The following is a 24,416-nucleotide window of genomic DNA, read 5'->3' as shown; positions in this document are numbered from 1 at the left end:
AAACATCTAAACACAACATGAAGATCAAACACACACACAGCTCTGGCTATACCACCCACACTCTTGTGTCTGCAGTTATCTTAACCATGCTGGTTGGGGACCTCGGGTGCAGGGTGGGGGGATGAGTGAAGGAAGATATGAGAGGAGTATGGAGAAGGTGGGAGGCCCCTACGGCAGAAGTGAGAGTCAAGGCAGTAAATATATTTATAGAGAAAAAGGGGCCAAGTACATGGCCTAATCAAGGGCCAGTAGGAAGCTTCATGAGAGAAGGACGACAGTTATGGATGCTGGAAAGGCTACTGTTTAAAACTTTTGGACAGTGGTTTTGAATTAGCAAAACTTAAGCAAGTGTCTTATTGTCTCATCATAATTGTGGTTATACTCATTTTTGCTGCCTCAATATGCAGATGTATAGTTTCAAAAATATATCTATCAGCTATTTCAAAATACATTTAAGGGAAATAGTGTTCTCCGTCTTAGGATTTAACCAAATTAGCCCGTCTGTAGTTAATAGGGAGTGCATACATTTTCACAATAGGTTCCATCATTACTGAAATATATTACAATAGCTACGTGGTAACATGTGCACAAACAAAATAAAAATAGGCAAAGAGAAGCACGCAAAAGAAAAAAGACAGGAGACGAAAAGAGAGTGCAAAGAAGGAACTGAGAAAGAGAGGGAGAGAAACAGAGAGTGAGAGACAGAACTCTGTCCATATTCCTGGCTCCCCAGCGCTAAAGTTATACTTCCATCTGGTTATCTTCCAAGGCAACCTGGGTGGCCCACCCAAAGTACTTGACATCTTGATGCACTTCAGCAGTTTTACATACACACAACCTTTGTAGAAAAATAAATGTGTCATTCGTCACCACATATGCTGATCTGTGGGGGGCTGAGGCGAGGGGGTGAGCAGGGAGGAGCACAACAGTGAACATGGGGAGGGGGGATTCTTCTCTGGATTCCTCTCTTGAGCTTTTTTGGTTTGACTCTCAGTTCATGAGCAAGTTATGCAGCTCCAGACATGACTTCTTCTTCTTCTTCCTCCTCCTGTCTGAGCTCTGTGGAGCCCCACTCGTGAAGCTCAACTGTAGTTTAAGTGTTGCACATGACATGCCTACTGGTCATTAGATGCAGACTTAGATGGAACGAGATGGAATGTATGCGTTTGATATTTGACTTGGGCTGCAGAGTATCATGTGGGTGGGTTGCAGACAAGTGTGTTTGAAACTGTTCTCTGTTTGCAAATCTCAGCAGATCTAATCAGTTTGTGGCGACAGAGATTGGAAGAAGACTTGGCTGGAGGAGAAAAGACAGTCAAAAAGTGTTTGATCATGTTTGGTATGCACTCTGAAGGCATAGGTACCTGTGATCTTGCATCCCTTCAAAGGAAATTCTTCTGAAGAGTAAATGCTTTCAGGAGGCAGACGGGTTTGTATGTAACAGGACCATATACACAAACTGTTGCATCAATGAGTTTCTTCCCTGCTTTGTGGATTCTCCTACGTCTAGTAGAATTCAGTCAGGGACGACTTTGGTCAGTAGAGCAACACTTCAGCTATGTTTAGAATCATGTGAACTTACTGCTCAAATGAAAACACTGTATTTGTAGAGCATGAGACACAGGTTTGTTGGTGACGGTTTCTGTCTGAGAAAGGCAAAGCACCCAGCAGTCATGTCTAGACCGCAGCTAAGGTGCACATGAATCCCAAATACAGAATGGAGCTGAGGAGTTGAGTCTGGTGAACAGTATCCAGGAATAGGTCATAAAATAGTTGATTCTGCTCCAGTCAGTCAAGTTTTCTGGTACACCGGTCAGGAGGGCTGGTTTTTGTCAGTGTACTGAGAAATTTGCCTTCACACCCACCTTTGCAAAGCTAATATTTTCCATTCACACGTCAGGAGATGTCTCAAATCTGTGTATTGTTACTACACTCGAGGTCAATCTTCTGCTGATTAAAATAAACTTGCATGATCTAAAAAAATCTAAAAAGGACAGGTGAAGAAAAATATCTGCACCTGGCGACATAAATTTATGCTTGTCATAGAACGGACAAGTATTGCTCTGCACTTTGCTAGATCAGTTGCGCTACACAAGCCTTCACTCTGATCAGATGTTGTGTCTGTAGAATGATGAATTAAAATGGAACAGTAAAATAGGAAACGAAGCAGCGAGCGAGCGGTAAGACAAGCTCAGCAACAAATGGAGGTGAGGTCAGATGAGGTAAGAGCTGGATAAATAAATATTCACAGACCAGACTACTGACGCACCACTTCTTGCATAAGTCCAAAAATCTGCCAGTTCTACATGTGCAAGCTGAGTCCCAATAAGAAATGAGGCCTGCTGTGAATTTTAATTAATCACAATCAGACATGTTAGTTCAAATGTGTGAGAGACTGTATAACGTGTGCTCCGTTCCTGTGCATAGGTTTGCTTGCGTACCACCAGGTAACCACACAGGCAATAATTAAAGTTACATTCATGACCATTATTATCTGTGTAATTACCTGGTATGTGCCCCCTGCAGGTGTAGTAGAACTCGCGGCAGAAGTCCTGGCACAGCCGCGGCAGGTCTGGCTCCCTGTGTGGCATCTTATCCATGTCCAAGGAGTGGAACAACACCTGGGCATTGGGGGAGCAGCGAGCACACTTGATCTCCTCCAGGAGTCGTCCGCATTCTGTATTGTTGGTGGAGAAAATCTGGAGACCACACGCAACAAGAACCAATGCCTGATTAAAATGGTGGGCTGTTAACTTTTACCACTTACTTCATATTACGCAGGCAAGCTGACGTGTAGTTTGGGATTTGCTGAACCTTGGTGATATTAACGTCATAAATATTGCACTATGAAGCAGGAAAAGTTTAGATTATAAACTGCACTTTCAAATCTTCATTATCATTAATTCCTGACAACTTTAGACACAGTATGAGATTTTCCAAGGCTATATAACTATAAAAACTGAGGTTGCAAAATATCTTGGTGAGTTCAAATTAACATTTAGAAGTGAATTGTTATACTTAACTAACCTCTTAAACGGTAGAGCTGTATATAAAGGGCTCATGAGATGTACAAAGTGAATGGTTTTGATTAAATATTTAGGTTTTTTCTTCAGAAAATACCCCCAAAAAACATAGATGCCTAACAAGACTTTCACATTCACAAAGTAGTTTTATGTTAACAGATCCCTTCTCCTGTTTGACACAGTGAGATACTCTCTAGTTGGTAACAAGGACTGAAACAACAATAGAAGTCATAAATCTAGTTGTGATTCATTGTCAACATTAAATTTGTATTTAATTATCAGATGTGTTTGAGACTGAATACATACTTCAAGTGTTGGTGTTGATGTTGAGCAGTTTCTTTGCACTGTAATTTTTTCCACAACATCTTTGCTCAGTCCACATCAACACATCGCAAAGGCGTTCCAGTTTCTCACTAGTAAGCAGTGGTGTCGACTCTTTTTCTCTTTCGACTGAGCTTTTACGGTCTCATTTTACAAACGGAATCTGTTAAACTAAATTGATATTTTCACATCACGCAATCTTAATAACGCTATACAGTCTGTATCCTTGAACACCAAATTGCAAAACACTGAGGTTAGGGACCCCTTTCTTTTTAGACAAATAATCAAATAAATCTCATTCTCTGCCTACTTACACAAGTTCACAAACAGTTAAAGCCAAATTAAAATTCCCACTTGTGACAGATCTCAGGGCATGAAATGAATGAAGGCAAATAAGAGCCTGGGGGTCATTATGCAAAAGTACACATAGAGGTAATCCAAAAGAAATTAGCAGGATTATTTACATAACAAATTAGCTATAATAAAACACAATGTAATCTGTTTTAGGTCAAGAGCGGTGCTGCTTGGGCAGCCAGGCAGGCAGGCAGGCAGACAGGCTGGTAGTGCTTTGCTCTGTGTGAGGTCCATGTGTAAACACCAATTTAGAGATAGACAGGCACATCATTCCCACTCTGGTATCAACAAATTAGCAGTCTGTCGAAGTCAATTAGACCGGGGGACCCAAGGCTAACATATGGACACCTTACAATTCAAGAACAAACTGCAGCCGAGGAAAGGACTTTCTGCTGAGAAGCTGTACAGAGCTGTGTTCATCCCACAGGTGGCTGAACCTATGGAAAAATCTGTGGGTCTAGCTGAAAGACATATTGACATGCACACAGGAAATGTCTCACCATAGCAGCAGTATAAAGGACTAAATAAAGAGGAAGAAGAACATCTAGTTTATCTGAGTTTTGACGTTAACTCCAATCTTAATCAAATTTTGTTTTACAGTTTGCAGTGTTGATGTTTTCCTCAATAAGGGAGCTCCAGGCTGGCTATGACCCTTTATGTGTGGTGTGTTCCTCTGTCTTGGTGCCCTCTACACTCATGCCATGTAGTGTACAGGCATGCTTGCTCGCCTGCTCTAAATTGCCCATTGATTCTGTGTGCCATGGGCTGGCACAAGGTCCACAGAGAGTAGCATTTGTGTGCTCTCAGCCATGCCCTGTGTCCATATGCTGCTGGGATGGGCTCCAATGTTGCCATCATCCAAACCAGAACAAGTGTACCTTTGTTTGTTGCCTTTTGCTGAATCTCAGTGTGTGTATGTTCCCCAGAAAATCAGGGAGAAAATAGTAATGAGGGTCAGCTGTTGCACTTTTGCTGAGGTCAAGAGCAGAGCCATAATCAGAAACATGGAACTATAATGGCGTAAGGAAATAAAATTGTCAGCGACTTATTCCCAACCCTTTCCCAATGTTTACATTGCATTTTATAATACTGGCTTCACACCTGCAATGTTCAGCTTCATGTGGGAGAACAGCTGTTACAGGATTACTTGTGTTTTTTTTATGATCGCATCTGCATCGCGGCTTGACAGCAAAATTGCCGGAACAAACATATTAATAAATATTGCCTCATTTAAAAACAAAAAATGCCATTCAGCTGCAAGCAAGGGGAAAAAAATCTGCAAACCTCTCATGGTCAGGGAGACTGAGAGAGAGAGAGAGAGAGAGAGAGAGAGAGAAAGGGGGAGAGCACTGAGGTAGGCAACACTAAGCTTTAACAAAACACTTGTCCTCAGGGAATAGGTGTAAGTTTGCTGGCAGGGGGATATAGTGAAGGACACACACCCTCTCAAAGGCATTATCACTTGGACTGGGCTGGTGACTGGGGGAGAGTGATGTTCTCCAGCTTCTCCCATTAGTGAAACCAACAAACACAATGGTGTTGTTGTTATTCTTTTGCCATAATCAGAAAGGGCTCCGTGTGTGGGCAGTGTAGTGGGGAGGAGGAGAAGTCGAGTTCGTCCCATTCAGTTTCCCCCCTCTTATTTGCATGACTTGAGCAAATTAAATGATGCAATATGGCTTTTTGTCGCAACACAAAGTGAGATACCACCCAGCCACTGAATGATTCGAGGGGTGGTTTACATGAGAAAGGCCCGGTGAGAATCCGCTACAAGTTTTTGGCGCATACAGTCGCCTTTTTTTAACCTCCTGCATTTCTGAGGAGACGTTTAAACCCTTTAGCTTAATGCTACATGACATTTTAACACGCACTTTGCTCGACGCTGTAGCGACAGGGAGTGTTAGCTTGGTATGTTTAATGGAAGCTTCCAGTAAATACGTGAAACAAACAAACGTCTGTATGTTAAGACGCGAAGAAAACAAACCACTATCAGCTCCCAGCTGCGGTTAAAAACATAAAAAAACGTCGACGGTTGATTAAAATCACAGTACAGCCTAGCTCCTACCTTTTGGGGTTCAACAGTTTAGCTAGTTGCCTCGGTGTTGACAGTTGTAGCTCGCTGAACAAGTAACGTAAATCGGCGAGTGATTGCCATGGTAACGCCGAAGCGCATTGGACACGCTGAATTAGAGCTGCACCAGATTGTGCAAAGTGAGATAGCTGGTAAACAAAATGTACATTTATCCCGGAATGCTGCTACTTGGTTCTGTTTCAGAGCAGGTATAAGCTAAAACACGGGGTGAAAAAACAGACGGCAGCAGATTAAGTTTCTATCAGAATGTAAAAAAAAAAAAAGCAAACAAACAACAAAAAACAGGCTAAACAAAACATAAACCGTGTTGTCGCAACGGGGTAGCGATAATAATAGTAGTGCTAAAAACACCAGGTGTGATACGGTGAGTACAATGTGTCACTGGGTGTATTTAAATGTTCTCATCGGGACTCAGGAGCAGCTCAGCCCCGGGGCAGCTTCCTCCGACCATCCCCAAATTCAGCTGTCGGCAATAACACGCAGGATGACAATACACAAGGGCAGTAAACGCATCTCCCGAGGCACCCCGGTAGTAAAACAACAAAAACAGCAAAACCTTAAATTTGAGGAAAAATGCAACGTGGTGGATGGACTGTAACCTACCCTGGCATCCCTGCGGTGGAGGATCTGATAGGCGGCTCTCCTGGTAGGACAGCAGGACACCCGAGGATACAACCTGTGGCAAACGTCTCCGCTGCTGCTGCTGCCGTCAAGCAACACTTTTCGCTCCCTTTTCTTCAGCCGCTTGGGCAAACTCCCGTCGTAACATCTTCTCCTCCTGGGGCTGATCTCTCCTCTCTCGCCGAACTTTGCGTCCCCACATTCCCACACGTTGACCGCGATGGCCAGGACGAGCACAAATTGCAAATGCTTCATAGTTTCAAAAAATCATCAAATAAAATTAAAAAAAATATATAGAGAGAGATTAAAAAATAGAAAAATACAAAATATGACTCGCCTTTTTTCTTACAAAATAGAGATGTTAACCTGCAGTATTGAATGGTATATTTATTTGAGCTCTATTTTCCAAGCAGCAAAAGCCGTTAATTACAAATGAGTTGTTTGTAAACGCAGGTATCCCAAAATTTGATTCACTGCAATGAAGGCAAGTGTTTTAAAAAATAAATTAATGCTTCTTTTGATTATATAGCGCAAATATATATAAAAAAATCAAAATAAAAGCAAAGCAATAACACAATTTATCCTGGTGAACACACACACAAACACAAAAAAGAGCCGTGACGTTCCTTTCAAATGTAATTCCTTCAGAGAGTGTGGACATGCACGGGTGGAGAAAAAAACACATAAGAAAATAAAAGTTGCCTCTCACTAAAGTCCTCAGAGCGCTCACATGTTTTCTCGTGCTCTTTCCTCCTTCTTTTTAACCAGCGCGCGAGAAGAGGAGCGAGCGCCGTGACGTATGACTCCGCGGGGGCGCGCGTGCGGCCGCAGCCGCGTCCACGTCGAGGTAAACGGTTACCTGACGGAGCGGCGCGCACAGACCGGAGTCGCTGCAGACTGCACAGTGGAGCGAAAAAAAAAAGCGAATAAAACGAGAGTCATTCACCTTCTGCCATCTTGAACTTATGATGTAAACAAAATGTAAATGACATACGTTGAAAAGAGATCAGGGAAAACATGAAATACTGTCTACTGAATTTCCAGCCCAGTCTGCCACTGCAACATCTTTCTCCCTTTTTTTTTGAATAGTCTCCATGGTTATTGGTCTTATAAACCGCATTCCTATGATTTTATTTCTTAGTTGCAACTGAAAATGCCGGGAAAAGTGCAGTTACAGTTGAGCTTGACCAAAAAAATAAATACATCTGCTGCATTAAGATGAAAATAGACTGTAATTACTTTACAGATAATGATTTCACATGCAAAACATATGGTTGTCGAAATATGAGCCTTGATATGGACTAGTCAACACAGACTCCCTCTCAGCCAGACACAACATGTTTATTGTCATAAAATATACAGCCTAAGTACAGATTACTGAATGTAATGGATTATTTTTACATTAGTGCTTTTAGGCTGCCAGATCTAAGCTAATTCTCACCCCTATCCACATGTTGGACTTACTTAAAGCTTACATACCAGAGCCATGTCTGTAAAATATATGGTATATAATATAGCCTATAAAAACGATACACACATTTGTTTCTGCATGACTAACTTTATGGCAGAGGCAACTGATACTTCTGCAAGACTCTGGCGTTCTGAAAACGGGGAACATAATGTTACATCACATACTGTGTCATGGGTTGTTTGACTTTGTTTCTTAATATGGTTTGAAGGTTTACTCTGGTAGCCGCAGAAGAATTACACATGTTGCAGGCCGTGGAAAATTGGCCACGATGTGAATCAATCACTGACGACCTGAGCAATTTGCTGCCGCACATAATGTAAGGCATCTTAATTTGGCTCAAGTCTCCTGATAGTACCAAATGTGGGACAAATCCTCGCTCATTCCCCTCTTCAGAACAGTCACATGATAGCAATCCAAACGGGAATGTCCAATTACTGGAGAAACAACAGCCACCCCCCCCCCCCCTTTTTTTTTACACAGAGAACCTGAAATCAGTTACATTAGCGGCACCTGTTCTTACTTGGGGGTCTCCGGCACTCACTAGAGCCCTGGCTCAGCTTATCTACAGGCATCTGGAGCGGGTGGAATCCAGGAGGGGTTGGTTTGATTGTGGGCAATTATGGAAATGACTGTGTGTGCTATGAAGCCGTGGCAGACCCTGCCAGATCTGACCCCCCACCCTCTACATTCTTTACGTTACCCAACTAGAAGACATTTCAGGACCAAGTATAGCCAAAGTGCTACTGCTGTGTTCTGGATGTAAAGGAGGAAAAGGAGTGGGACCATGTGAAGAGAAGGAATCTGCCTCCACCACCACTAGCACTAGAGCTCCGAGCACAGAAAAGAATACAACTGCATTGTCAAACAGCGTGAAAACATGTGGGATGCAGCTGTGGAGCAGAGAAGAGTACATCTGCTGGGAGAGATAGACCAAAAGAATCACAGTTCGACAGACCGCAGTTCTGAGCTGACATAGTGAAACACACACACACACACACACACACACACATGCACACACACACACACATGCACACACAGGAAGAAATAATCAGACATCCATATAAAATGTCTTGTCTTGCAGTACTTGCCCTCCACATTACTCAGAACAAACTTAGTCTGTTTTATTTTCTGACATATGTCAGACTCTCTTCGCCTTAAATTGACTCGTCAATTTTTGTAAACTCAGTGTTGGTGTGAGTAAAATAAGCAAAGAGGATGGTAATTTCCTGACAAGATACCACCTGCTTCGCCCTTTTATTTCTGCAGGGTCAGTGGGGGAATTCTCATGCGCTCAGCGTCTGACCCTGTGAAAGGATATCCCAGGGGATGATGGTTAGGTTTGAGTGCGACCACATAAGGATCAACAACATGACTTCGGAGCTCTGCGAGCTCTCATTGCCGCCTCCGCTGTTTCCCAGACCAAGGAGACGTTGAAAGTTGACTCTTTTGTTGCTGTCCACTTTGTTGCCGCATTGTTTGCTTCATGATCATGAGAAAAAACACATGACGGGGGTAAGGTCAGGACTCCATCTGTGCATTTTCAGTGTTTCCATTCGGAGCAGGCAGAAACCACTACCTCACACCTCACAGTTCATAAGTCCACCTATGTTGTTCCTGAGCGATGGTAGAGGTGGTCGACACTTAACTGCAGGTTCAAAAGGGTTTATCTAGAATGACTTTTACTATTAACTGTATAAAGAAGCTGTAAACATGAGAACACCATGTCTTTTCTAAATAGCTGTAAAAAATGGAATCAGTCCAATTTCAGTTAATTTTCTATTATTTTAAAACATCTTAGCACTAGCTGGATGGATTTTTATTCACACCAGTGCAGACATTCATAGTCACAGACTGCAGCTGCTTCAATGCAGGGTCATCCTCAAGTAAAAATTGCCTATTTGGCGAATACTGTGGTTTAAAAACTGAAAAATAGATTGAATCTCATCAGTACATTATGCTTAGTGCTAACTGACGTGCTAATGTGCACAATTAAATTTGTGAATTTGGTAAGCATCCCAACATCAGCATCATTAATATGGCTCCATAATGCCACAAGGGTGGCTTTTGTGTCTTAGGTCCAGAGAAAATGCAACCAGAATGGTTTGTATGATGAGCTATCCGATCACATCACAGATCAGAAGTGTGTGGAAAAACGTGATCATCATAGAGAGTCCACATTTTCTGACTTTATCGCCTGGAAGACCTTTGAAATATCACACTTTTGTGACAGAAATAGTTGGACCAAGTATGAAAAAGTGAGCTAACGGCAGAAGCTCTAGTTCATCTATCATGTCTGCACAGCTAGCCAGCCATCAAAGGTGTGAATGTCAGACTGTCTGTTTGACAAAGTTACAGAAATGGTGGGACACATTCAGACTCTTCCTAATTTAATGTCAAAAAGATGTGGGGGAAGATAGTTTGTGAAACTGTTCATCAATCTGATATACAGTTTTTGGCAAAGTGTACTCACCCCTCCAGGCTTGTTAGGACTCTAAATATTATGTGAACTTGTATAGCAAAGGAATACAAAAGTATTATCTGCGTGAAATGTTAGTATCTGATCGTACAACTGTGGCTCGTCTATCATCAGAAGTCAAGCACATATAACTCATACAGTAAGCATGCAACGTAGCACTGCAGGGTCAAAGCATTCAGCATATTTCTGCACTGCTGAAATCACATTATTCTGTTTTTTCTCAGGCTCACTACTAACATGAAATCATTAACGTCAGCCTGCTGCTAACAGTCGTTCAACCATGTGTGTACTTTTCTTTCATGGCATCCATCCCTCACCTTGCAGCACACAGCAGCATTGTATTACTCTCACACCTTCTTTAATGGCCCAGATTTGGCAATCGTTCGCCCTAAGGCATACAGACCTCGGAAAGTGTTCACAATGTCATTAATAGTCCTGACAACAGCTTAATGAGCCTCTGCCATCTGTTTATGAAAGCTTCAGGGAAACGCAAGAGAGAAACAAGAAAATCAGATCCAGTAGCAATTTCCAGCTGTGTGAGTGCGCCCGATTTCCACTTGAACAGCTCTAAACACATGAGGACATTTTAAGTGTAGTGACTTATGCAGCGTCATCCACAGTGAGTCAGTGACTGAGCCTGGGCTGTCTGCCCGGTATCAACAGCCTCTAAATCACCAGCTTCAACCATCAGACCACACTACCTCGCCTTTAGCTTCCTCGCCCCTCCTTCCTCTGTACCACCCTGGAGTGTCCTTAGGCCTTGTTTGGCTAAAGTATACACATGGCATGAGTAAGTGAAGCCACCCAGGGCTCCCTAGCGTGGTGGCACGAGACACATACCATGTTGCACAAGTCCTCCTGTAACTGATGGAGCTGTACTCAGTGCAAATACAGTGATGTACCTCCATGGAGATAAGCACAGCAGTGGTAGATTCCATTTCTTCTCTAAGGAAAGGTATGAAACTGATCAATCATTTGCTTTAGGTAGATGCTTTTCAGTAGTGTTCAAAGAGGTGGCTCTTTAGATTCCAGTCCATGGAGCTTACAAGGGGTCGTTCCACTTCTCAAGGGTCTCAAATCTCCCACTTTTCTTTGATCATGTATTCTTCTCTAATTATTAAGTCGACAGGAGACCACGATTGGAGTGACCATAGCTCGGTCCTGTTAGTACTCGGCTAATTACCGCTGTACTCTGCTTTGAACGGGACTATTTCCATTTCCTCCCTGTTCCAGTTTCTTTGGTCCTCTCTGAACTCTATAATAGTGAATAGCACAATCCCCCAAAGGCAAGTTAGAGGTTAATGTGCAGATTGATGGCTCTTTGTGGTCACTTGTTTGTAAATGTTTCCATCGGGGTTAAACAGATCCCAAAGTAGTACCATGTTAGGCACCATACATATGTGTGCAAATTGCAGATTCATTACACTGCACTGAAAATGAATTTGGTGGGATGGGATGGGTCGGGCGGGCGGGAGGCTAGTGGTAAGTGCAGTCTGGTGTGGGCAGCAATGATGGTGGTCCCTGACTGTCGATGCTCTCTCCCTTCTTTCCCTCCCTTTACTCTCTCATTTCCAGTACCCCGCCGTCCTCAGCCCATCTGTTCCTGCTTGGCCTCTCAAGCTCTCCATCAGGTAGGCCTGAGCTATTGAGTGCTCCTTCAACTCATGGCATCTGAATAAGCCAGGCAGAGGACTGTGTGTGTGTGTGTGTGTGTGTGTGTGTGTGTGTGTGTGTGTGTGTGTGTGTGTGTGTGTGTGTGTGCACATGTGCACCTGCAAGTTTTTTTAATCTACTGTACTGCTTAAAATGTTTGATAAATGAGGTCCCACCAATGTCATTAGCTGGCCAGTGAAAATATCCAGTGTAAAGACAGAAAATGTGTGTGCTGTTCCCAATTATTCTTTCCAGTATCGACAAATAAGAGGATCAGGTCAAATCAAAAGCTGTAACACATTTTGTTGCTGCATATTTCCTCTCTAAGAGCAACACTTCAGATCTAAGCAGTGTCTTCCCTTTTCTAAGCAAGTTTGTACCTTTAAGAGAAAGACATCAATTCTCACTGAACGTGAACATTTTATCTGAAAGTCATCCAAACAAATAAAGTAGCAGATTTATCAGCCAGATGAATCCGTTCCACCCTTATTTAGATTAAGCTAAAAGAAAATATTTTACCTCTCCCATTTGAAAAAACAGCTTCCAAGGTGGTCCTCGGCTTGAGTTTGATTGACTCGGCCGTTCTGCACTGTACAATTTCTCTCAAAAGTGGAGATTACATGCTTTTCCCAGGAATTGTAGTCAATTGGGATTGGGATCATTTTACAACAGAAAAGGAAAGAGGTGACTGGAACAGGGACTCCCAAGAAGGCCGTTAGGTGTGGAATCAGTTTGAGACTTTTCCCTTTTATCCCTTCTACACAAAGGTTACTGTTTGGGAACTTACTGAGTTTTATTGTACCAGGGAATTGTTTCGAGGTGTCATTTCAGAGTGATATTTCCTCGCCCGGTCCTCGTTCTTTTATATCAAAAAGCCCAAGTGAAAACTTCCTCTTTGTCTGGGATCTGATTACCAAGCATGAGTCATTTTTATAATGTGCCACCCTCTCCTGTCAGGATGTTTTTGTTCTAATCCCTTTCAGTTAGCCCAAGGTACTTCTACTCCAAAACACTGCCCAGTTATTACAGTATACATTTTCACATTTCCCCCCGAAATGTAATTCAAACTGTGGTCTCCTTTGTGAATTTGGTTCACACTAGCCATGGAAGGTATTTGGTGGTAGCTTTGAAGCAATAGCTTGAAAACCGTAAAGTGCCACACTCGCCACTGCTTTTGTTAGCCGTGCTCGCTCTAAACTCAGTGTGACATCGATATGTTTCATTATTTATGTCCAGGTGCATTTCCACCTTGCCCATGCTATCATTCCTGATGCATCACCGAACACTTTAATAGCTACAAAGTCTCTGAATTGGTCATGCACAACTGCATGTTAGTCAGATGTGTTCTGCCTCCTCGTAGCCTTAAGGTTTTTATTAGCAGCGCAGAGAGCTCTTTGTCAGAAGGTGGTCTTCATGCTGGCTTCAGTGATGGCAGGTTTGAGTCAGTCACTACATACACAGGAAAACACATTACTGGGAAAAATCAGGTTCATTTAGGAATGGGTTGATCTACACTGCAATAACTTCATGAATGTAAAATCTGTGTTTGCTTCATGAGTGGCAGTGATCAGTAATAGTTCAATGCGCCACTGAGATTTGTTTGAATGAGTTTTTCATGTTATTTCATTTATTGTAGGAGCATTTGGATTTACAGTGAGAGCAAACTCAGAGGGGTACAGCACTAAGGTTTTACTTGCTGTGTGAATGTTTCTCAGTTTTACAGATAGTTTGCAGGTCGATTGTGGAAATGGATTCCTTCAGATGCAGCTGTTTTCGTGTCAGTTTCAGTTTTATTATTTACTTCAGGTCTTCAGGTTATCCTCTGCCACAAGAGATCTGTTTCAGCTACATCATGACACTGGATGAGGAAGACCAGACCTACTTAATGGACGACGCTGGCAACAGTGAACCCAGCCAGACGCCAAATCAGGTCCGCCGGAGAACAGTGAACAAGATGACCAGGAATTGCTTTAAGAGTCTTGGTGACTTTGAACAAGCTCATGTGTTTGGCAGATTTTGATTCCCAGTAGAGGATGAGGTTTGTGTTATTTTGCAGCACAACATATAATATACTTGATGACAACCTGTTTAGCATTTTGGACATAATTATTAGGACGTGTTAAAGCATGGCCACTTCTTTTTACTTCTGTTGTGACTCCTGTATTATATCCACAGTTATACTTTCCTTGATATATTAGTTATGCATGGGCCACATGTGAAAGCTCCATTAGAAACACAAATGCATGCATACTCTGCCAAAAAATGCTATTTCTTGGCGATGTATGCCTAATGTCCTCATCTGATTGAGCAAACCAAAATGCTCATTTAAATTACATTAAAAAAACATCAACTTAATGCAGAAATCTCACAATAACCCAGTTCCACAAGTGCATGTAAACACAGTGAGTGTGATTGAGCAGTTGCGTCCCGGGCCTCAGACCTCTCTCAGCAGGGTTCATCTCAGACGAATGGGGTCGCTGCCCTGTCTGCCACTGTATGCCCCCTCCCATTCCTCAAACCCTCCGTCACACTGACACATGGACAGGCAGACCGTCTCGTATGAAACTCACAGATGTCCTCCATACATTCATGTGCGAGAACCGATCCAACACGCAAACAGTTGCGGGCCTATTACCACCGAGCACTCGGAAACGTAAACACGGCTTCATTATCTTCAACTTCACCCTCACAGCCATTTAGAACAGACAACAAATTAACCAAAGTCAGTGACCATAAACACAGCCTACATGTTTGTACTTTCTTGTGGGAAAGATCATTTTGTAAATAATTTAGGAAACAAAGGATAAATCAGGACAGTGTAAAACGCAAGTTTATCTTCAGCTAATTGCAAAGATACAGAGCAGAATTTTTTTGGCGCTACATTCCAGATGCTGATAGCGCCATTGGACCACCAGGGATTTTAAGTATACTTACATGACTTGATATGTACAAAGACTCTGATAAAACGTTTGCCTCTGCTGCTTATCCATCCTCTGCTTGTCAGAGAGGCAGTGCTGTGTCTGTAATCTCTTATTTGAGGTGTCTATAAGCAAAACTCTAAATTCGGTGCGAAGAACACTTTGAAAACCAACAGGATTTGCTATTCACAAACCTAAGAGAATAAGTTGCAATAGCTTTTGATTAATAACGGAAAAAGCTGAGCAGCACTTTGCACTCTGTTGTATTTATTTAGATACCGAAGCCTTAAAAAGCAGCACAAATAAAACAGAAATATGTGCATGCTGAATACCACTGGAGGTAACAGAAAAAAAATGCCTTTTTGTTACTCGAGTGAGTCAACCCTTTCATTTCGGGATGTGATTTGAGAAGATCTGTTTGGTACAAGTGCTGCACATAATTGCGAACAGCAGTATTGTTACATGGATTGCGGCCGGCTTGAGCAGGTGTTTAACGTCAGCACCCGTAGATGTACGATTTGTGGTAATGTGCTGTAAATTGCTGTCTTTTTATTCACCCTTTGGCAGAGGAATATGAAGAGGGAGACCTGCCAACATCAGGCCACAACTGGAATCAGTATTCCTTAGACACAGTGCCTTCGGTTAGGAAGGTTGTTGCGATTTTACAGGCCAAGACATAGAATCCATATGGCATGTATTTTATTAAGATGCTAAATGAACTGAGGCTTTTTGCGCTTGTGGTGCACGCAGCCCACCAAAGAGCTCTGTGAATTCTGATATCCAAGGACCAGACTTTGCCGTGCTGGTGAGATAAACCAGTTTACGAATCAGACGAAAGATCGATTATAAATCATTTGTGCAGCACAGTGCAACATTCAGATGAATTTCAACACTTGTCTCTCCTTGGGAAAGTGCATTTTTTCCTACCAGTCTTTCACAACCTGTGGCTTGCATGCTGTTTCAAAGAGAAGCAGACTGCCAAGTATCACTGCGTACTCCAAATATTTGTGTGGTCATCTGGACAGTGCTGTGTGGTTGGATCACATCAGTAATGTTCAAACACTCTTGAACCTGCTTCATGTTCTGCACTGTACTCTTCAAGTGTTGTGCTTTTGTTTTGTTACTCCCTAAAAACAGCTTTAGAAGTCGGATAACTTTTTTGTCGTCTGCTGATTTCTGATGTCTGCTCGACTTACTAACAAGGAACATTTGGTACCAATCTGACAACTTCTGAAGGAGCAACAAATTTGAGTTTAAGTGCTTAACAAATAGAAAAAAAAAACAATAATGCTGTGCATCTGTATGATATGCAGATCAGTTTGTGGATCAGTTCTGTTGACTTGGTGCTTACTTTGGAAGGCGCTGAGATTTTCAACTGTTACTTTTGAGTCTGTCATTTGTTGCGTGTTTAGGGTAGAAACACTCTCCTCGCCTTTCTCCTGGATCTCCTGTTGTGAAATTTTGATTTTATTGCTTGTGTTCTAGATCAAAAATATTCAAAGGGGCTGTTTTGAAGTGAAAGCCCATGGAGGAAGAACAAACAGTGCTGCTTTTTCTGGATGGCCTGTGCATAAGACTAACATGATACCTGCCATGAAAACGAGGTGAGTCTTTATAAACATTCATGACTGTTTTGTCCATTTGACCATTTTTAATGCAAAGGTTTATCTGATGTTTTTGTTATGACAATTTGGCATTAGACAAGTGTGGAGATTACAGCATTTACAAACATGTAGAATATGAATTTACATGTCTTAAGTAAAATTATGATGAATAATCATACCACTTCTAATTTAATTTCACACTGATTTCCTTTTTAATTACAGCAAAAATATTTTTTAAAAAATGCAATTAGTGACAACATACATTTGTCAAATAGCCAAATACACATATTGTCATATAAAACTAGGGCCAGAAAATGTATTTGAATTATGGATATGGATTATTATTTTTCATCAAGTTACTTTTTTTTAACCAACCCAGCTGCTAATATACTACTTTGTTTGTGCAGGGTTATATGAATACAATATGGAATTTAGTGCCAAATTTAAACTAGAAAAGCATTCAGAGAGTGCAGTACTCCACCAAGGCTGCTCATTCCTCCATATGGCATTGTCAGAAATGTAGCATTTATTAGTTATTGACGATCAGAAATCCCAGCAACATAGAATGTAGTCATTTAATACAGATCTACTCACAAACAAAATGATGTTGCGCTGAGCACAGGCGTGTGTTATGCATGTGTACGTTATGTACGGATACCAAATCGTGTGGCTAAATATGTAGCAGGCGGCGGGAATTGATGGGACTCAGAAACACCATCACAATTGAATCAGTTGTTCCTTGTATCATTTCAAACGGATAAGTCCTGACAAGTCCGCAGTGGTGGATTTGTAGTAAGATCCCAATCACGTGATCATCAGCAGGCAGCTGATGTAGTGTTCACTTGTCATTGTTGCAGTGACTCTGTCCCGCTATCTCGCAATGAAAGAGAAATCTTTAAAAAGTCCATGGATCAAGATCCCAAAACAAATCACTTGCTCTTTGTGTCATTTCCGACCTTCCCTGAAAATTTCATCCAAATCCGTTTATCCGTTTTTGAGTAATGTTGCTAACAGACAAACGGACGAACAAACAGACAAATCAACACTGATCGTCACATGACTCCGCCGCATTCCTTTGCGGAGTAATAATACAATTATAATAGTCCCGTGACAATAGTCAGAGTGACAGTGTAGTGTAAAGATCATACATAAAAGTAAATAATTTCTTTAAGTTTTGATATCGAGCCAGGTCGTGTTTATGATGAGTTTATGAGAGGTTATGCTGTCTTGTTTTCAGTGTCAATCTGTAATATTTTTTTTTATCAAAATAAAAGTTTTTTTAATCACAATTACCTTACATGAAACTCCTTGCATTTACAGTCTGACAAACCAACTGGCTGTGACAATATTCGTATATGAAATTCGAAGCTGTGCAGTTGTGACGTGTGTTCTGTTGCCTATCAGTTATCCTTCTGCCAGAGAAGACAGAGCGAGACTCGCTCTTCAACTCACCTGTGTGTGAAGCAGCAGTCACCTTCAGTGTCCTCTGCAGCTGTCAGAAATGTGCTTCTGTACATCATGCTCACAGGGTTTCGTCAATCCACCTCTCTTTGGACAACTATTACAAACAGTACAGCATCATCTAGTGACCGGAATAGCATCTGGCTCTCCGGACGTTCACGGCATACAAATTTGCATCATTGTTCAAATACAGTTACTGTAAACTCCTGGTTGAGTCATCGTTCCTGCAGACCTCCAGTACAGACAGAAATGTAACTCGAGCATTTAACACAAACTCAAATGCATAAAAAAAAAGAGGGAAATAATTACATTTATTTGAAATGGCGTGGTCTCCAAGATCAACTGCAAAATTCTGGACATCCTTAAATCACTGTGACTGCAGCCTCATTAGCAAGCAGCAGAGGAGAGGAAGCCATATTTTAGCAAATGTTTGCATATCCAAGTGTGACAACTTCACCAGTGGCCAAACAGAGAGGTGTCATGTGTTTGTAACTGTCTTTGTTGAATGCTTAGCAACCAGTGGTTTAGACATTTATGACTCTTGTAGATCCACATGACTAAATGACTTTCCATCATAACATGCAGCTTAAAGCATCTCCTTCACACTTTTAGCTGCCAATGGACTGCAAAACATTTTACTTTTTGCAAAGCTAGTGGGCAATCCTGATGAAAAGTGTTATTTTTTTCTTAAATTAAGTCTTTTTTTTCACCAGATAAATCTCAAAAAATGGCCACAGTGGTAGTATTGTGGTATCAGACAGGACAGTACAACATTCGACACACGAACAAAAACAAATCTATGTCTGATTTTATGTTCCAGCATTGGTTCACATAGGTTTAAATTACAAACAGCAGAGTTTGTCCTGCAGATTTGATGAATTTCTCTTGCCATTGTAGGTTTTTCCCAGTGGAGTTGCTGCATTCTTCCACTACTTTGGGTTGTCCACTTTTGTAACTGACGCTCTTGTTTACTTTTATGCAGCGTTGTAGAATTTCTTGCAGTTGTGGTTCTGTGTGGTATAAGTGAGATCAGACACACTAAACTCAGCCAGTGGACATTATTTATTCCATTGGCTTTACGATTTGAAATGTATGTTTTCTTGTTCTGTGGTGTCGGAGTGATGGTCAGTACACAGTCAGTACAATTTGACATTTCGAACTAACAAAATATCACGCAGCGTTTTAAAGCCAAATACTATATTGACACATGGATACATGAAGGAGGCAGTGCAGTATACAGATTATGCCAATGATAATTGTTTAGCAGGTTGTTTGGACTGGCTGTGTGTCACAGTGCGGAGTCCTGGCTAAATATTTACTGGGTGCTGGGGGGGGTTAGAAGGCATACTTGGCCGAGCTCATGTCTCTGGTTCAGGACCAAGGAGATGAAGGAGGGGCAAGATAGTGAAGTCACTGTCACCAACTAATGTCGTTAGCGAGCCACTGACGTTCACTCCTGACCCTTTTACCATTTAGGGGGCCCTGGACTGATATGAGTGTTATTGACCCAGAGGCCATGCGTGGCATGTTTGGGGTCTGCAGAATATATCCCAAGCTTTAACCTATACAACAGAGTCAATTATAGCTGCGAAAGGCCAAACAATACAATCCATCAGTCAGGTTTCTTGGGTAAACAGGAGTGGGCGGCCCATGTCGGGGTGTAAACTCCAAATCCCAGAGAAGCTAAGGGTCAGTAGAGCTGTTTGATTGTCTAATTGGGGGTTGGTTGGACTCCATGTGAGTGTGTGTGAGAATGAACGCTAAAAAGAGAGAGTAAGGGAGGCTGTGCATGCGACTGAGTGTGTATATGTATATGTGTGTGTGTGTGTGTATGTGCGTGCGTGCGTGCGTGCGTGCGTGCGTGTGCGTGTGCATGTGTGTGTGTGTGCGCATCGCTGCTTAAACACTATGGGTCTAGAGGCACCAAGACACCTAATGAATGTGTGTTTGTTCTTCAGACCCCACACACCTCTGTTTGTTTGAACATGGGATAGTGTTCCTGAGCTGTTTTATCCTCCCTGTGTTTGCCACTTAACACGTGCACCGCAGTGTTGGCCTGTGCAGCAGCGTGCACGGCATTTCAAAAAAGAGAGAGAGAAATATCAGTCGGCCTGACGATAATGATAGACAAACAAACTTTATCTTGTAGTTTGTGGATACAGCGTTCTTCTTCATTATTGTTCAGTCTTCATTAATAAGCAGGTTTATAATCCAAACAGCTCCGGCGCAGACTGTGCCAAAGGCAATGGGCCAACGGAAGATTGGCGGTCGGTTTAGTGTCAATGATGTGGTGATGTGGGTCAGGGATAGCAGCAGCAGCGGTCATTGCACAGTGGCTAAGAGCCCAGCCAGACCACCAGGGAGGAGGCCTTCACCTCCTTCCTCAGCCATCAATCACTCACAGAGACATAAGCAAAGATAGATACAAGCAAACACAACCAGACGCTCATCCTCGCACCTTGCCATTATGTGGAATTTACTTTCAGCCATAGTTACGTACAGTGAAAATATATTGTAATTTACACTATGCTGTATATTATTCATGCCAGATCTTTGGTTCACAAGGACTGATTGATGCACCATGTGGTACTCATGAACCACCAATGTGTATGTTTTTAAATGCTCTGCTCTTTATTTTGCCATTTTTTACTCAGTACACCAAAATGTAGCTGAATAAAGCGGGGTATGCTTGAAACTAAAGAGCTGCAGTGTGATACGTGTTCTCTAACCACACCAGAGAGCGAAGGTGTTTCTAGCTAGAAGCCACACTTGACGAAAAACCTGCTGTTGCAGTGGAGAGAACCATGATAATCCATCAAATGGATAACTTGTACAGGGACAGAAGTAATTCTGGAAAGAAGGAGAAAAGTTATAAGATGATGGTTTCTCACTTCCACACACCTGCCAAATGCTATGTGAAGAATGCTCAACTGCAGAAAGTTGCAAAACGTATCAACTCTGCAGGGTAAAGCGGAGTGTACGAACAGACTGTGTTGTTGTGCACAGACAAAACCGTTTAAAACCCCAGTTTGGAAAGCAACCTGATCAAAGACATGTATGCCTTATTATAAAATTTCTATTCCCCCTGCACCCTTAAAATCACCAGAAGCGTCTCAGAGTGTGTGGTATATGAGAGTAAAAACTCATCACAGCTGACTTTAATTTTGTTTCTAATGGCTCTATAATCTGTATTTGTCACTTTGATTTATTCAACTTGACCTGAAATCTGTAGTAAACACAGCATTTCAGATTTTGCTTGTAAATAACACTATAGTAGACTTTTCTGTATCTGTTCCTGGTGTTTTCGGTAATGGTGGAGTGTGTCTTTGACCTTTAAGCCCTCAGTGTGTCTTCAGTGGAGGCCTGCTACTCATCTGGTGTTAGCTGTTTCACGCTGCTATCATAACTGACAGTTATTGTTTCTGGCTATCTGCACGACATTCATCTTAAAAGTGAGGATGAAAGGAGTGTCTTGAGGTGCTGACGAACTTGTGAAAGTTTCATATTTATGGTGTCTACATGGATGACTTCTGATTCAGTCTCATGGTGGTAATGACTTAAATGAGTGATGGTAAGTAAACTCAGTTTTTGTTCTTTTTAAAATCAATTTTACACACTCACAACACACATATATGGGTATGGGTATGCATGTGCTACTCCTACACACACACACACACACACACACACACACACACACACACACACACACACACACACACACACACACACACACACACACACACACACACACACACACACACAGACGGAGGCTGCCGTAATGTAGCACCTCTTTAATTCACACCAGCACTTGCTATTCTTTGCTGGTGGTGTGATAGTGTTCGCTCAGAGTCATTCCTCCTGAGTCTTTCAGTTGCCTGAAACACTCTACTTTAGTGCAAGGCCTTATTGCCCACCCAAAGAGGTTATAGGGATTCTCGACTGCCCTCTCTCTCCCTAAGTGGGTGGTCCTCTGGGGTATGGCTGAGGCACAGGTGGAGCATTGTAGGGGTGCTCACAAAAATAACCCCCCTCACTCCTTACCAACAGCTCCTCTCCCCATCCGTTTTTTTTTCTTGCCGCGCCTGCCCTATGGAAAGGTGGACTACATTTTGCAGAACCCTTCATTAGATCATTAAGGCACTAATGTTGACATATACAAACTTGCGTGTTAGCCGAGCTGGGGCAGAGCTAGCTGTGCAAATTGAACGTTCACGTGGAATACAGCACAGATCAGCTTTGAAAGGGGCACCATTATAATGAACATGCTAAATGTGCTCCCTAATAACGAACGTTTTCACCCCCTGAACCATGTACAATGAACTTTTGTTATGTCCAAAAAAATAAATAAATAAAATCACCCCCCTCCCATACTAAAAATATTCCCATGCTCTGGATTTGTAAATAATTACAGTTCTGCTGAATGTGTTTTATAAAGTTTACATGGTAGGTTCAGTGCACCCTATCTGTTGTTTGGAACCCTGCAAACCACCAGCAAGATGTTGACATATGGCAGCTCTGGTGTAGTGCACAAGGCATGGATTACTTGGGACCATAATAAACAGGAGCATAAAGAGGGATCTGTGCAGAGGGGGTGCCCTTGCAAAGGGTGACTTTCTTCGGGACCTCCTTGTCTTAATATCACTGTGTCTGTCTCCAGCTTTCTGAAACAGTTCAACCCCCTGAATAAGCACCGGTGCAGGATGTAATCACTCTCATCCTATAAAACTGGACTGTGCGACTTGGTTGGTAAGAGGCTGCCAGTCACCTGCTCCTGTGTGTTAACAGAGTGATTTATTGTTGAAGGTCTGAACTGCAGTGATGGAGACAGACAAAGAGCACATGTCTTGATAACCTCACAAGCCCTGAAATTACAGGATATCAGCGACATAATGGCAAAATAATGAAAAAGTGCTTCTTTCTGCCATGCCATGCAGTTGACATAAAAACTCATAATAGAGACATTTTTTGTGCAAGAATACAGCAGGTGCTCCTCATAGTGAAATTGCACTGCGAGTGTGCACAAAGACTTGGCTGTGTGCTCCATCCACCTGCACTTGGGTAAAGAGATGCCAGAATTTCTGATTCAATGAACCATTTATACAAGGTCGAGTATCATAGTGGCGTGCCTGCTTACCACCTGTACACCAATGCAGAGTGCAGTGTGTGAAAAAGTACGACGGGGTTGTTAACTTTTTTGTTGAGCATCTTACTTGCAGAAAAGCACTGTGAGGATTGACAGCTCCGGCTCCGCTGCCAAACACGCAGTGACAGGTATTTCAGGCAATGACGGGAATGTCGTAGAATCGGCCAACTTCATGTGAGCCTAAGTATCCATTATCAGAGTTCCTATCCTCTGACGTCTCACATAACTTCCTGCTCAGATCTTTGCGAGGGCCAGATGGTTACATTGGCCACTGGGGATAGCAAGAAGCCCAGAGAGACAGTTTTACAATGTGCAATTATGGGACAGATAAACTAAACGCTCAACAAAGCAAGGCATTTCCAGATCCTTTGGCTTCTAGACTTTGATAAGCTCTGCAGGCTGCATTCCTTGGCCAATTTACTGTCTCCAAAATTGGAATACCAGTGCTAATGAACGCTCTAACTGTAGCTTGAATGGGAGATTTTTGTCTCACTTTAATGAGGGCAGATATACTGTAAAGCATGTGTCACTGATCTAACTGGGGAACCATCAACGTGGGCTTTAAAAGCTCTGCAAAGCACTCAAAGCTGTCTGAATTGTTTTGGGCTTGGTCAAATGCCAATTGATGCTAGAGGGGATAGAGTTTCCTAACCAATGAGGAGGGCTCCGCATATTGCTACACCCTGAGTTCAGCCTGTTTTGTTCCACATTAACATTTCACAGAGAGATCAGGCGCCTGCCCTCTGTGCTTTACCCCAGGGAGCAAGAATCCCCCACAAACTGACACTGATACAATCTCCAGGTAATGGCTGCTTGACTACGGGCCAGAGGGTGTCTGAAGATATACTGTTGGCGAGAGTGTGTGTGTGTGTGTGTGTGTGCGCGCGTGCGTGCACGTTGGACGTATCCAGTACCACTGGTGTGGTCACGAGGCCAAAGTTCACTCAGAAATGTGTGGCCCGGGGTCGAGAGGTGCTCTGGCCTCCGTTAACGGTGAGGCTAAAATTTCAACCTCCACCCTCACCCTCACCTCTTCCTTCAGGCCGTCCTGCCGCTTACATTTCTCACTGTGACACGCGTGACGACCTCCACCTTTCAGTCAGGTGACGGAGGCTTGACGGAAGTGGAGAAAGAGCGGGATGACAAAGCAGGACATCGGGGTGCTAAAAAACAGTGTTAGACGGCGGTGGTTTCGGCAGTACGGATTTGTTGATGTTTTTAATTTGTCTCAAAGAGAGTGGGTTATAAAACATGAGAAAACATTGTGGGTGAGACAGAA

General features: G+C 42.5%; 1 protein-coding gene across 3 annotated transcripts in view; it reads right to left on the bottom strand.

Annotated features, from left to right (window-relative positions):
* Positions 1-7,192, bottom strand: part of hhip (hedgehog interacting protein) — a 33,846-nt gene extending 26,654 nt beyond the window's left edge. The window contains exons 1-2 of one of the 3 annotated variants that reach the window (XM_022194402.2): positions 6,394-7,192; positions 2,507-2,699 (exon numbers count right to left, since the gene is read on the bottom strand). In XM_022194402.2, coding sequence (XP_022050094.2) covers positions 2,507-2,699; positions 6,394-6,666 — 466 coding nt within the window. In that variant the 5' untranslated portion in view covers positions 6,667-7,192. Of the gene's footprint in view, positions 1-2,506; positions 2,700-5,763; positions 5,895-6,393 lie in introns of those variants that run through there. The other 2 variants (XM_022194401.2, XM_022194403.2) reach the window with 2 other exon arrangements.
* Positions 7,193-24,416: the final 17,224 nt, after the last annotated feature.

Source organism: Acanthochromis polyacanthus, chromosome 3 (genome assembly GCF_021347895.1).
Source record: "Acanthochromis polyacanthus isolate Apoly-LR-REF ecotype Palm Island chromosome 3, KAUST_Apoly_ChrSc, whole genome shotgun sequence".
Taxonomy (NCBI): domain Eukaryota; kingdom Metazoa; phylum Chordata; class Actinopteri; family Pomacentridae; genus Acanthochromis; species Acanthochromis polyacanthus.
This window is presented reverse-complemented; position numbering and strand designations above follow the sequence as displayed.